The 14255-nt window shown below is 33.3% G+C and overlaps 1 protein-coding gene across 3 annotated transcripts in view; it reads left to right on the top strand.

Moving 5' to 3' along the window:
• LOC133865389 (uncharacterized) overlaps positions 1 to 14255 on the top strand; it is a 51225-nt gene that overhangs the window by 2798 nt on the left and 34172 nt on the right. For 2 of the 3 annotated variants that reach the window (XM_062301789.1, XM_062301788.1), the window contains exons 4-11: positions 377 to 447; positions 1691 to 1755; positions 2678 to 2722; positions 2822 to 2902; positions 3145 to 3212; positions 4104 to 4155; positions 4839 to 4999; positions 5259 to 5364. In XM_062301789.1, the coding sequence (XP_062157773.1) occupies positions 377 to 447; positions 1691 to 1755; positions 2678 to 2722; positions 2822 to 2902; positions 3145 to 3212; positions 4104 to 4155; positions 4839 to 4999; positions 5259 to 5325 (610 nt within the window). In that variant the 3' untranslated portion in view covers positions 5326 to 5364. The remainder of the gene's footprint in view (positions 1 to 376; positions 448 to 1690; positions 1756 to 2677; positions 2723 to 2821; positions 2903 to 3144; positions 3213 to 4103; positions 4156 to 4838; positions 5000 to 5258; positions 5365 to 14255) is intronic. The other variant, XM_062301790.1, reaches the window with a different exon arrangement.

Raw genomic sequence — 14255 nt, 5'->3', positions numbered from 1 at the left:
TTTAAGTCCCATAGTGCTTTAATGCCGGAAGTCCACCTACTTTCAGCATTGAAGCATTGTTTTTGTTAATGCCTTGCAATGTTGTATGAACTTATGCTTTCAATTAAATACTGTCCATGATGTCTCCAATCTTGTAATATTGCTTGGTTACTTGATATATTTGATTTACTTAAAGCTTTTAAGTGTTCAGTTTTTTTCTTTGTCTGTTTTGAGAAAGAAATTTGATTTTGTTGTCCAAGTTAGTTTGATATGCTGCAATTTCCTTGTTTAAATTGATTATTTTTTCTTCTTCCTAATTTGTTTAAATTGATTGAAGTGTTCATTCTTGGTTATGTGATTTTAAGTTTCGTTGGAACCTTCTATGACATTTCTGCAGGTTCTTTTCTCCAACAATAAGCTATCTGATTTCAAGAGGTCACAATCTGCACGTATTGTGCTTGTCAATTGGTAAGACCACATTCATCAACATGTGATTCTTTTGAAGTGTTCTCTCACATTGAGATACATGTGTTTGTGTATCACTTTTTGGGTATTTGAATTCAACTCTCATATCTGTGTAAAATAAAGCAACAAACATTCTCACTGTTTAAAAATTGCTGAAATGTATTATTCCATGCATCTCATAATAGATAATGTGCATTCCTTTTTGTGCTGTCATAAAAATTAATGAAAGTTTCCAAAATTGAAAGCAGTTATCCATTTAACTTCCCATTGAACCCACACTTTTTTCAAATATACCTCCATCTTTCCTGGTGCCTGAGGGCATTTCAAAAATGGTATTTGTTTCAGTAAAATACATGCGACTGTAAACTTCAATCTATTTTGGGATGGAGGGAATTCAAGTCAAGCTCCCCTTGAAGTAGTCATCATTCTACATTAAGCAAGCTCGTCAATTGGTTTTTGCATTTACACCCTGGACGTGATAGAAGGTCAAAGCTCTCATAAATATATGGGTCTCTCATACTTAAAATGTTCATTTGAATTAGATTAATCAGTTGCAAATACTAAAAACTCATCTGTGTAAGTAGTGACATGACCTTTTTGTTTCACCCAAATCTTCTTTAATATACAAGAGGTCTTTTATAAAACGGGACTATTTCGGGGCTTGGTGAAGTTTTATTGTATTCCATGGATCTTGATTGAAAAGTATCCAGGGATGTTGTTTGAAACACAATTCATTCATGGATGTGGCCCATGAGCAATTTGCTCAAATGGCTTTTCTCTCGCCGCAAGAATGTGGTAGAGGAGGTCATGGATTCAAAATCTATTTGGTGTTTTGTAATTTGCCAGCAAAAAAGAAAAAAGAAAAATTATGCATGGATGGGCCTTGCTACTTTCCCACAATATCTAGATTAGATGCCAGCGGAATGATCGGCCGGACAGAGGCTAGGGCTGCTTCCTTCCCACTGCATCCTTCCTTGTGTGTCTGACAGACGAGAGTTTCACTCCAGTATTTTCCTTTTCTCTTTAATTATTTTTTCTTTTTGGTTCAATTCTAGTTTTCTTTGTGATGTGGAAATTTTTGTTGTGCAAATCTTTACTACGATATGTGCATATTATATGCACTGTTTCATGTTAATTCCTTCAGACAGTTGGGGTAGGGCACGTTGGATCTTGGCCAGTGATATTTATCCTTCAACATACTCTTTCCTGGTTTTATCCCTTTTGATTAGTTTCATTTATTTTGTAGGCGATGCAGATGGCAAGGGGAACATCAGAAAAGAAGAGCTCCGTCGAGCTTGTGCAATTCTCAAGGTGATCTGCTATATGGCACAATAAAGATGCGATTTTGATATTCACCTAGAGTGCTAAATCAATGCCATTTCGAGACATGACTGCCGCATTAATATAAAGTTTGCAGCTAAAAACCAATCTCCTGTTCATGCATGTCAACTAAGCAGAAACTAGAGAATTTCATTTTGGTTCACATGAAACGGAGATGGTGGGATTTTCACCACCATCTTTGCACTGCAATCAAGATGTCAAGAAAATATAAAACCCAATTCTATTTGAGATGAGGCTTCATTAGCCCATCAGTTGGTTGATTTTCAAACCAATTCAAGCTAACTGGCATTGAGTTCACCTACTATGACTATGAGGCAATAGTTCAAGCATTTGATATTTATTTGTACTTAACACGATATGATACTAATTGGTTGGCGGTTCATTTCCAAAAGAAAGAGAAAGAGTTGCATATGAGACATAGAACTTGGGTCGAGCCTAGTTCAACACTTAATTTGAGGAACTGGCGTTGAGTGGTGTTAGTTAGTCCAAGAGTTCAAGAAATTTCAGGGACAGATCAAAACTCATTTCCAGAAGTGGTTTGCGTAAATGAATTTCATTTTGCTTTACATGAAACAGAGATGGTGGGATTTTAACCACCATCTTTGCCCTGCAACCAAGCAGTCAAGAAAATATAAAACCCAATTCTACTTTGACATGAGGCTTCATTAGCCCATCAGTTGGTTGATTTTCAAACCAATTCAAGCTAACTGGCAGTTAATTATTTTCTTCTAAATCTAGTAAAAAGATTTCACCTTCTCTTTCCACCAGCCTTCTGTCTTTGGGATAGCAAAAAATGCAACCAATCACCAAAGAAAGAGAGAATGTTGGCAGTCAAAGCATTTCATCTAGCCATTGGTTTTCGATTGTATAACATCTTAAATTTTATCTGCAGGTTCCACTTCAACAAGTGAAGATTCTGGACCATCCAGATTTGCAGGTTCTGCTCCAATAACGTTTGGGAACCACCTATATATTTTTATATTGTTTGAAATACTATTGAGGCAGCACCTATAATTTGACATGTTGTCAATTTTAGGATGGTTTTGGCAGGGTTTGGAACCATACTTTACTGGCTAAGATTATTGAAGGGGAAATTATAAGTTTTGGCATTGACTCGGTGAGCTCGTCCCATTACTGGTTAAATTTATCCGTTCTTCATTTCTTATTTATTAATTTAATGATGAGTCCCTTTGTTTATTTGTATCATGACTTGTGTGATCGTTAATTTTGTATGTGTCAGAGTTCTGACGCCCTTGGCTTTTCAGTGTGATGCTTCAAGCATCTTTTGAAGGGCTCTTTTTATCACAAACTGTTGTTTGTCGCCTCTAAGATCTCATTTTTCATGTTGGCTTTTCTCAGATTATTACTTTTGATAACTATGGTGTTTCGGGTCATTGTAATCACCGTGATGTGCATCATGGGGTCTGGTAAGTTGAATTCTGATTTTTGTATTTATATTTCATCAACTTTTTCATGGCTGTAAGAAAATTTCCGACTGTAGCCTTTATGTACATCTGAGTCATCTGACATTTATTACTTATCACAGTTTAGCTTCTGGTAAGTCCTATTAGGCACTAGCACCTAAAATGTATTTCTCTACCCATTCTAATCATGCATATTTCAGACATTTTTGGGTAGATTGTATTGTGGTGTTACTTCAAATAATGTACTTTGGTGCTTACTTACTGGTGGTCATTGAGAAAATAAAAGGAAATGAAATTTATAAACTGTAAAGTTGATTGGTGAAAATTGATTAATGTCAACTGGCTTAGAAATGTAGAATGCTTCTAGCCTAAATTGTGTGAAAACTGGTTGAAGTCCATGCAACCAAATACACTTGTAACCAATGCTGTGAGGTATTATTGAGTCTTGGAGTCCATACTGTGATTGGGTTTTACAGTGAAGTCTGGCACAATCTCGAAGATATTGATTATGAAAATCCTCAAGGTTTTATATCATGATAACTGCATGAGCATGAGATGAATTACGTTCCCACCTCAGATGAATTCAGCTAGGTACTTAGTATTAGCAAAGTACCATTTACAGTATGAGTAATGCTACACATCCTCCTCTTGTCCACCTTTTATCCTCTCAAAATTGATGTGGCTCTTAAAATCACCATTGGATCAAAATTCAATAATGATTTATCATAAATTCAATGGTGATTTTAAGAGCTACATCAAATTTGGGAGGACAAAAGGAGGACAAGGGGAAGATGTGTAGCATTACTCTTACAGTATGGCTGCTTTGATGATTATGTTACTATAATGCCAATAAAATATGTTTTGAGATTTCTTTTTCTTCATCTATGTTGTAAGCAGCAAGTTCTTGCATGATTCTTCACAAGGAACTGTTGAGGCCTGGGAACTTGTACGTTTTCTTTCCTTCAGCTTTATTTTCAAATATTATCATTGGATATCAATTTAACGAACGCTTTCAATTTTTTTTGTTGACAAATTGATTACAACAGGACCGCCCTCTCAATTCCTTGGAGCTATTTGGTTCCTGCTTTTAAAAACAAAAAAAAAAAAAAATAATAATAATAATTCAAAAACGGAAAACAGTTCAAAAAGCACACTATCATGTGTTTTCTAAAAACTGTTTTCACAGAATTACTTTTCTTAAAACTGTGTACTTTTTTTAGTTTTGGAAAACTAAAACTAATTAAAGCACTGTTTGCGAGTTTTTTTTTTTTTTTTTGTTACCTAAAAACAGTTTTGAAAACTATATTCTAAAAATACGAACAAACAGATCCTTTACTTTTAACTATTATAATTACTTTTCTTTTCGAATATTAAAATATCCTTTTGCCCATCAGTTCCCCCGATGGTGGTGTCCGTATTAACTTTTCATAGATAATGTAGTAGTTTAGTTCCAACTTTTTTTCATTTTGTTACAACTAAAAGGATAAAGTCTGGTGAGCATATTTAATTGTTTATAGATGATCAGACTTTATAAACTTTTTTTTGTTTGACTTGATGTGCAAATTACTTTTATTTCGGGCTTCCTGCTCAAAGTATCATAATTCTTGTGGTCTTTTTCATTGTCCTTAGGTTAGTACCAACATCTTACGCAAGTATACTGGACCACTTGATATTTGGTTGTCCATTTTACATGCCATGCAACACTCGGGTGAAGTGATGCATTGCTTGCTAAATGAGCATCCCCAGAAGAGCTTCCTTGCGATGGCACAACACTCAAGCCAATGGGTTTGGTATTTATTCTTTCCATTATTTTCAATAGAAGTTAAGAGAAAACCTTCTTTGTTATCAGATTTATTTGTTTTCTTTCCTGAATGTATGGCTTGCTTTCAATGTGAAGCTGATTCCATTATCATCAATTCATGTCTTGAATCTCTGGCTTTTTTTTTTCCTGAACAAATTTCTGGCTATTTAATCAGACATATTTCAAGATAAACATTCCAATGACCATATTTCTTTATTATACAAGATGACCTTCTTTTATTTCTGCAGGTTCCGCAAGCTTTTTGTAGCATTTTCCAGTTATACCTATGTGAACACGCTTAGAAAAATCAGGTGAATGTGAAGTAACAAGACAGGAGCAATTATGGATTATGAGGTCTGTTTTGCATACTTGTATCAACGTTAATTTTCCATATCCATCCATGCATATATCCCCAGCTTGATACAAGGGTTTGAAGGTGCTTCATTCACATAAGTCAAATTTCTGGCATAATTTTTGAGCAATTTAATAGAAACTCTATAGTCAAAGACTGGTGAACATGGTGCCACCAACTCTTTAGTGTCAAATTACAACTGAAAGATCCCTTCATTTGAATGAAGCCGAAAAGAAAAGAAAGAACTGCACAAAGAAATTCCATACTCAGGTTTAGTTTCCATGAAACAGTTTATAGCTGTGGATTACTAATTGTATAAAAATATTGATGTTGGCATGCATTTGGGTACCAGGCTTGGTTTAGGTTTCATTCTAAAAAAAATTGCTTCTAAATTACTCAAAATAGTTATTCTTCCTCATTGATAAAACAATCAATACCCTCCTCTTTTTGTAATTTCTCTCCATGAATTTTACCCTCCATGAATTTTACCTTTGAATCAATCTCTCCTTTTAGGGATTTTTTTTTTACCTCTTTAAAATTAGAGATCCTAAGGCTCACTTTGAATTTCCTTTCCAAGAAACTGTGTTGTAGAGTAACACTGATTTTATGTTCCCAACAAGGAAAATATACAGTGGAGAAACAACTCTTAATTGGTTAACCGTCCAATCTAGGAGAGTGAGGGTGGAAGGGTGGCTTCAACTTGCTTTGTAGTTGATTTAAAAGTTTTCCTTAGAAACAACACTTCTTTCTCTTAATTTTTTGGTGTAACCTTTGAGGCCTTTTGTTTTCCTACTCCATACCCTACCAAAATGGGGGCAGCCCTCTCATGATTCTGATGAACACAAGATTCAACTTCAAATCTGTTGCATAATCCCTTAGGGCACGTTTGGGTGTTCGATTTTTTGAAATAGAAATTTAAGTATAATTTATTGCGCAAATTTCGAGAAAAATGTTTGGATGGTTTGACTTCTTGAGATAAAATTGAAAAAAGTTGAATAAAATCTGATTTGTTTTTAAAAAATTGCGAATACAAATAGAATTTATGTTTTAAAACCAATGCACCAAAACATCTCATTAAAGCTTTAACAAGCGAGCTAGCTGACAACTTATTTACCATTATGGTTCTACCCAACCTAAGCGGCTAAGCCCCACCCACATCTGAAGCTTTAGCCTACAAGTGCATGAGAATGGCTTCTAATGACACAAAATAGAAAAATAAATAAATAAACTCTTAAAGCTTCAACGAGCAAGCTAACTGATAACTTATTTAATATTTACCATTGTGGTTCTACCAACCTAATCCCCACATATGAAGCCTACAAGTGCATGAATGGCTTCTAATGAAAAAAATTGAGGTCAAATTAAATATCATTGAGGAATTGAGGGTTTTCTTTTAGTCGCATACTTTCTAGCCAAAAATAATTGAGGATTAAATATCATGAATGGCTTCTCAAGAAATGATTTCTGTCCAGAAATAAAGAGAGATAAATGCAAACAATTAAACTAAAACAATTTTTGTTCTTGTTCTTGTTTTGGTCGAGGAATAAAGTTGAACCCAATGGCTCTATCCAACTCCCTATATGCCTTAATCAATGAGCTATGACAGTTAACAAACAAAGGTTCATGTTAATTATTTTGCATCAGCCCCTAGTAAATGAGCGTAAAAAACATACCATATCAGCAACAGCGTCATCAAGAGAATGAACATATGCATGCAGCCCATCACTTCCACCATGACCTGTGTGGAAAGGAATAAAAAAAATAGATGAGAAAACAGATAAACCATAGCCAAGAACTATGAACTACTGAACTGTGAAATAAATATTCTAGTGAAAGCTACTAAATGGAACTGACCATTAGGGGTTCAACACAAGAAGATATAGAAGGCTAACAACAGAGCATAGTAAAACCCAGCTTCCTAGGGATATTTTGATTTAAATGTGAAAAATTCAGATCTTAATTCAAATCAAACAAACAACATCTAAAGGAACATATTAAAGCGTAGTGCATTTAGATTAAAGTCCCATCCTCGCAAGCATCTAGATGCAGGTTTTGTTTAAAAGATGTTTGATGTTCTTAAAAATTTTGACTCCAGAAAGGCGTGACATTCCATGAGAACTTCAGAAGACAGATTCTGGAAGGAAATTTTCTGTTTTTTCAGCTCCTATAAAACAGAGATAAGGTTCCTTGTGGCTTTGGCTTCACTTCCAAAACTTGCACTTTCTTCTTACAAATGTTAAACATAGCAGGTAGACTCAAACATGCAAATAATAAGCTTACTGATTAAGAGGAGCTTTCACATGTTACTTTTTTGCACCAATAGGCATCCCAAATGAAATATTCAATCCCTGCAATATCCAAATATAGATGCATTGTTGAAGAAAAGTGATCTCTAGACTATGAAACAGAAATAAAGGGACAAAAGTAAAATATAACCCTTTTTTTGAAGGATTAGGTGACGGGAGAAAGAAATAAGTGCAAGGTTATGTACAAAACTCATTGAGAAAAGGCGATAACCATTTCTTTATAAAGTTTAGATTCGACACCAGAAACTGAAAATGAAGGCTAAACTCAGTACCGATTTTTAACACTTAAATTGAGGGGTTGGGTATCGACGGATTATAACATGTTCAGAGGTTGAAGGACCAAAAATAAGATGCCACAAGCGACACCACAGACAGAAAAATCATGCAACATATATGCATTTACATTAATGTATTTATATGACTCGAACCGACAGCCGAACATGAATTGTCACCCATACGGTAAAGTAATATCATGATAGTCTAAATTGGTCACATTGAAGTGCAACAAGAATAAGATCGAGAATATCAATGTGACAAATGCAAGATATAATGGAGGTACGTACCTGATATCCTCCAACTAGATGAAGCACGACGCAAGCGTTAGCAAAGTCAATGAGCAATCCACTGAGATTCTTATATATATATATAAGAAAATACTAAAACACTGTAATACCATCGATATAATGTGGCAAGAAAACCCTCGAGTAGGTATGTTTTACACAACGCCCAGAAAGAATAGTAACTGAGATTCTGTACCATTTAGGGTGGTAGTTAATTCGATGGTTAAAGAAATTTTTTGAAGTGATTAGGCACGCACTGGGGCATGAGATTGAATTCCGCAATGAAAATCATCATGTCTCCTATGTGTGAAGGCTGCATTCTTGGAAAACAGAAAAAAAAGGGTCAGTTTCGTGAAACTGGGCAGAGCACCAAAGCTCGGAAAACTGGAGCTGGTAGTCTAATTAGTGTAAACTATTTTGGTTCTTATTGATACTATGGTGAGATTAGGTTAAGCTTTGACTCAAGTCAAATTTAAAGAAATGCTTGCGGTTCCTACCATTTAGGCCATTCCTGTGCAGCTCTCAACGAGTGAATGCTACATACTACAATCACGTCAAGGTAAAATAACAACAGTTAGTCTCTCCGACTGTTACTTGCTTACTTAACGTAAGATAAGGATTAACAAAAAAAGAAGAATATGTTAGAATTTTCGAGGAATTTTAGACCTATTATTGTAGGATTTTCGAGGAATCCTAAACCTCTTTGGTTGAGCAATTAGAGGTGTTCGGAACTCACAAACACAAGGTTTGATAATTTACTTGATTGATTTCTTATTCAATAATAAAGTAGTATTAATTTAAAAGAACGGAATACAATAGAAATTAGAGTTTCACATGAAATAGAACTTCTATTTGACTCCTAATTTAACAACCTAACCTACTGTCAACAAGACTCCTAAAAGATAATTAAAGATAAAAAAGATAAACGTGAGACGTCTATAACTAAAGCAACAATTGAAATAATACTAACAATAATAATAAAATACAAACAGATAATTCTGACAGACCCAATGCCTTTGCAAAAGGGAAGAAAATGACTTTTCAAACTCACCTATTTCGCTAATCCTTACGGTATATGATTATTGCTTTGCGCCTGCGAATCTATATATAGTGCTTTCTTATAAGGACAAAGATGATAACCATCTTGTAACCATCCATTAAACTATATATATTGACAATGGCCCCATGTTTTCCAACTTTATTTATATGAAAGTTTGAAATAATCTTGGCTAAATTCTATGAACCTGCAATACTTTGCTTTTATCCTACTTTCCCCCTTTTGGTCTCTCTTTGACCATGGCATTCAACAATACTAGCATATATAAAGCATTACCATTCTATTATGCAGGCTGCATCAAGCGTATATCACAAATAGAAGTATGATTGAAAAACAAAAAAGAAGAAGAAGCAGGAATAAAGGAACGGTTCATTGTCCACCAAAAATGCAATAAGTCTTTAGGGTTCCAAGTTTGGTTAATAGAAGAGCATAAACCCATTGCTCTAAAATTCTAAGAACCCAGCATCTTTGGAATTATAATTTTGTATAATATCCTTTCCATACAATAACTCTGTAACTGTATAAAAACTATAATAAGCCAAGAAGAATACCAGGAAGATCTGGATCCAATGATAGACTTTTTGGGTTGTTGGAACACTAGGTTTACTCACAAAGGAATTCTTGGAATGAAGGATTAAATACAGTCTTCCTTCCCCATTTAGTTTGAGATGCCTGCACCTTGCTATGGTTTAGAATCACAGATTCAGGCCTAGCCTCCCAGAGAGGTATCAGATCAATTACACTCATACTAGCTTCACCAAAACGTATTGCGGGCATTGCAAATCCAATATTCTTCAGAACTTCAATAATGCTGCTCTTTTTTTTCCACTGAAGACAGCTCATCAATTATATTTCTTTCTTCTTTTATTTTTTTTTCTAATTCATCAATTATATTTCTCGATAGTAAGAAAGCCCATCTTAATCATAATAAAGACTAGCTAGTTTTAACTGCCTTTTCCTAAAATTTCTCATTATTTGCTTCTGCACATAAGTTCATATGTTGCAATACCGAAAATAAGATCACCACTTAAACACATGGGATATCATCAATTTATTTTCGATTTATTGTTAATGGTATCATCATAAAGCAAGCACAAAGAAATAATACGCACCGTCTATCTAGGAGGTAATTAGAGTATTATATATTCTCTGATTTGGTAGTAAATTGCCATAAAAAGAATTGAGCAAAGTAACTTAGAGGTAAGATTGAAATGAAATTGGAGCAATAACGAATTATCAATAGTCAAGAAATCTAAGTAGTATGTTCAAGCACACACATACAAAAAACGTTGGCTTAGTTGGAAGGTGAAACTCAATGGTGAGCACATGAAAATCTTTCTAGGACTTACCAATCCAATCCATTCCATAAACCTTTTAGCCATTAGCATTCAGTTGCTTTGCAAAATCATTGTATCTGCCACTGTAGACAATAATTAAAAAAAAAATCCTTGAGAAATAAATCAACCTTTATAGTATACTTTAAAGAAAACCCTCGAGTAGGTATGTTTTACACAACACCCAAAAAGAATAGAAACTGAGATTCTGTACCATTTAGGATGGTAGTTAATTCGATGGTTAAAGAAATTTTTTTTGAAGTAATTAGGCACGCATTAGGGCATGATAATACTCAGATCATATGATCATTAGATACTTAAGAATTAAGATATCTATGACTCATGATGATCATACTTATCATAAATAAAGTCATAAGTCGATATGATATGATATTGATTCATAATTCATAAATATATTATAAATATAGATAATTACAAACTAAGTACAAGTATAAATTATAGCCACATAATGTTATATAAGTATGCAAATTCATACTAATATAATAATTGAGTATTTGACTGATAAACTAGTTCATATAATTTCAAATTAGGTAATTAGGATTAAAATTTTCAATCTGCTAATTATAATCACAAATTAAGTATTATCATTACAATTTAGATCACGTGCTATATATATGATCTAAAATTGTTCCATATAATCATTAGATATGATCATATAATCTAAGTATTATCATTAGATACATAGGATTATATGATTATATAACAATTAACATTGTTAATGTTATTAACTCAATATATGATGGTTAATATTTATATTGACTATTGTTATAATTTTCTATTATTAGATACTTAATCCTTATATCACATTTTATGATTCAAGATCAAATGATATTACTTTTTTGTTCGAGATCATATGATACGATCGATCATTCGTTAGATATTAAGTATGTAAGTATATAAATTTTGTATCTAGATTAGGATTAGGCATATAAATTATGAATTGCCGTATCTTAATTTATAAATGTATAATAAATTATGAATTGTTGTATCTTAATTTATAAATGTATAATTATAAAATAAGTTATAAGTTTGAGTTCACATAATCACATTATTATAAGTATATAGTCATATAATTACAAATTAAGCTATGAATATAAACAATTAAGTAGGTGCTCAAAGCAACCTAATCAAATACAATTCAACTAGGACTGAAATTTTCTACAAACCAATTTGTAAGAAATTTCCTACAATCCACATAAAAGAGTGACATGTGTCATTTAAGCATGTAAGAATCACATGTTTTTTTTTTATTAATGCTATTAAAAAAGATGTGAGAAACACATGCTATTAAAACAATATGTGCTTCTCACATGTCAATAAACACGTCACTTTTATAAGTGGGTTGTAGAAAATTCCCTACAGATCGGTTTGTAGAAAATTTGTCTGTAATTGGATGACTTGGGAAGAAAAAAAAAATGTATTTTAGAATTAAAAGTCCAAGTTCAAAAGAAGATCAAATACAAATTTAATGTATTATTGATTTCAAATATCATTTGATATTAAATTGCAATCTTAGAATTATAAGGATCTTACTAATTGCAAATATAGGAATGGGATTGACCAAATCCACTTAATAAATAAAAATTTCCTTATTTCAAATTTTTAATTAAAGATTGTACTGTCAAACTTTCCTTAATTATCTTAAAGAAACTTTTTTTTTTTTTTGAAAATTCTATTTTCCATAGTTGCATGATGTCATTATCTCTTGATTTTTTTAAATCAAGACAAAACCAAAAGGAAAATAAAATTTTCTTTAATAAAAAATCTAAGTTTAATTTCACTCAAATCTCTATCAAAATTCTCCTATAATCAGCTAGTCCTTAGTTTTGCAAAATTCTTCACTCCAAAAGTTACACGCCTTGTGCATTTAAATTTTAAAAAATTATTCTTAATTTCTTTGAAAATCGCATTAGTTAAAGACTTAAATCTAAAACCCTATTATTTCATTGCATTGAACACAATCCCTAAATTTGATTTAACCAAAATAAATACAATGTATTATTCATTTCAAATATTTGTTGATATTAAATTGAAATCTTAGAAATATAGGATCTTGACAAATGCAAATATGGGAATTGTATTGACCAAATTCACCTAATAAAAAATTGAGAAATGAGTGGCAGCCACCCCTACATACCACTCCTCACCACCTCCCTTAAGGATGATTTCTCAAAAAATAATAAAAAACACAAATCACTTGAGGGGGGTGGTGAGGAGTGGTATGTAGGGATGACCGCCAATCATTTCTCTAAAAAAATTTAATTATCTCTTAAAATTTTACTCAAATTTTTCTCAAGATTCTACTATTTTTGGCCTTTCCTTAATTTTGTGAAAATCCTTTCTCCAAAAGTCAGGGACTATTTGAAAATTGAACTAAAATTAGAATTTTGAAATTTTATTTCAAAAATCTTATTAATTAAAAACCTAAAACCTAAATCCCTATTCTTTAATTGCATGAATTAAAGTCCCAAAATTTAAACCTTATTCTTTAATGGCATTAAAAACATTTCAACATTCAGTAAAAATCATTTTAATCAAATTAAATTATTGCTCATTCCGTAAAAATTAATACAATTATGTTGTCTTCTACCCAATATTCTAGTCAACATATCAATGTTTTTGTCTTCCAATATTAAATATAGTTTGGTTATGACCTGAGAAAGTTGTGTTTTTTTTTTTTTTAAAAAAAAATAAATAAAATTTAACACTTAAAATTACATTTTATTTAATTAAGTTATAATCAATTAATTTAATGCTTTGTGACTTTGTCAGAGAAGAAAAGTCATTTTGGAGTGGAGGGAGAACCTAAGGAAACTAGGGGATTGAAAAAGCATGGATCGATGAGGTTGGGACGTGGATCGATAAATGATCGAGCTGTCTTCACCATCACCATTACCATTACTATCCTGCATCACTCGATCTCCTCGTCGCGAGCGCTCTTCTCGCCGCCACTTCCTGCACCACCGCGCCGCTCTTCCTCGACACAACGATCCTCGCCGGGACGCTAACCACCTTCTTCTGATGGCGGTGGGCCCCACTGATCTCCTCGCGCTTCTCTTCCTTTCTCGATGACGGGGTTCGTCGGAACGGGACCAGGAGTAGCAGCACGAATGCGTTGATCAGCATCATCAAGCTCCTCCACACGCGCAGCTAGCAGCCCGCTCGCGCCTGACTTCAGCATCAACGGCGATGACGACGACGACGACGACCAAGAAGAAGACATACTATCCATTCCCGCCCTCCTCCTCCACCCCAGAACCAACGGATATTCGGGTCTGAATCTGGTCAACTTCACGGATATTCCTCTTCTTGCATGAAATTGTGGAATTTCCCTAGGGAGTGTGTCTTGCTGTAACAGATCATAAACCTAGAAAAAAGCAAAGAGTTCTCTCTCTCTCTCTCTGTTTGAATAAACAATTCTTTTGCTAAATTTAGTTGAAGAACCTTCTTCCCAAATTTGGAGCAAAAACCGAAAATTAGATCAACATCCATCCAACAGAAGAAAAACAAAAAAAAAAAACACACACACACATTAGAGCTACCTATCAGTAGCAGATCGAACCAGCAACTTATAACCCCAACAAGCCTAAACAAAATCAGAATATTTTTAGGCAA

Source organism: Alnus glutinosa, chromosome 4, assembly GCF_958979055.1.
Source record: "Alnus glutinosa chromosome 4, dhAlnGlut1.1, whole genome shotgun sequence".
Classification (NCBI taxonomy): Eukaryota; Viridiplantae; Streptophyta; class Magnoliopsida; order Fagales; family Betulaceae; genus Alnus; species Alnus glutinosa.
This window is presented reverse-complemented; position numbering and strand designations above follow the sequence as displayed.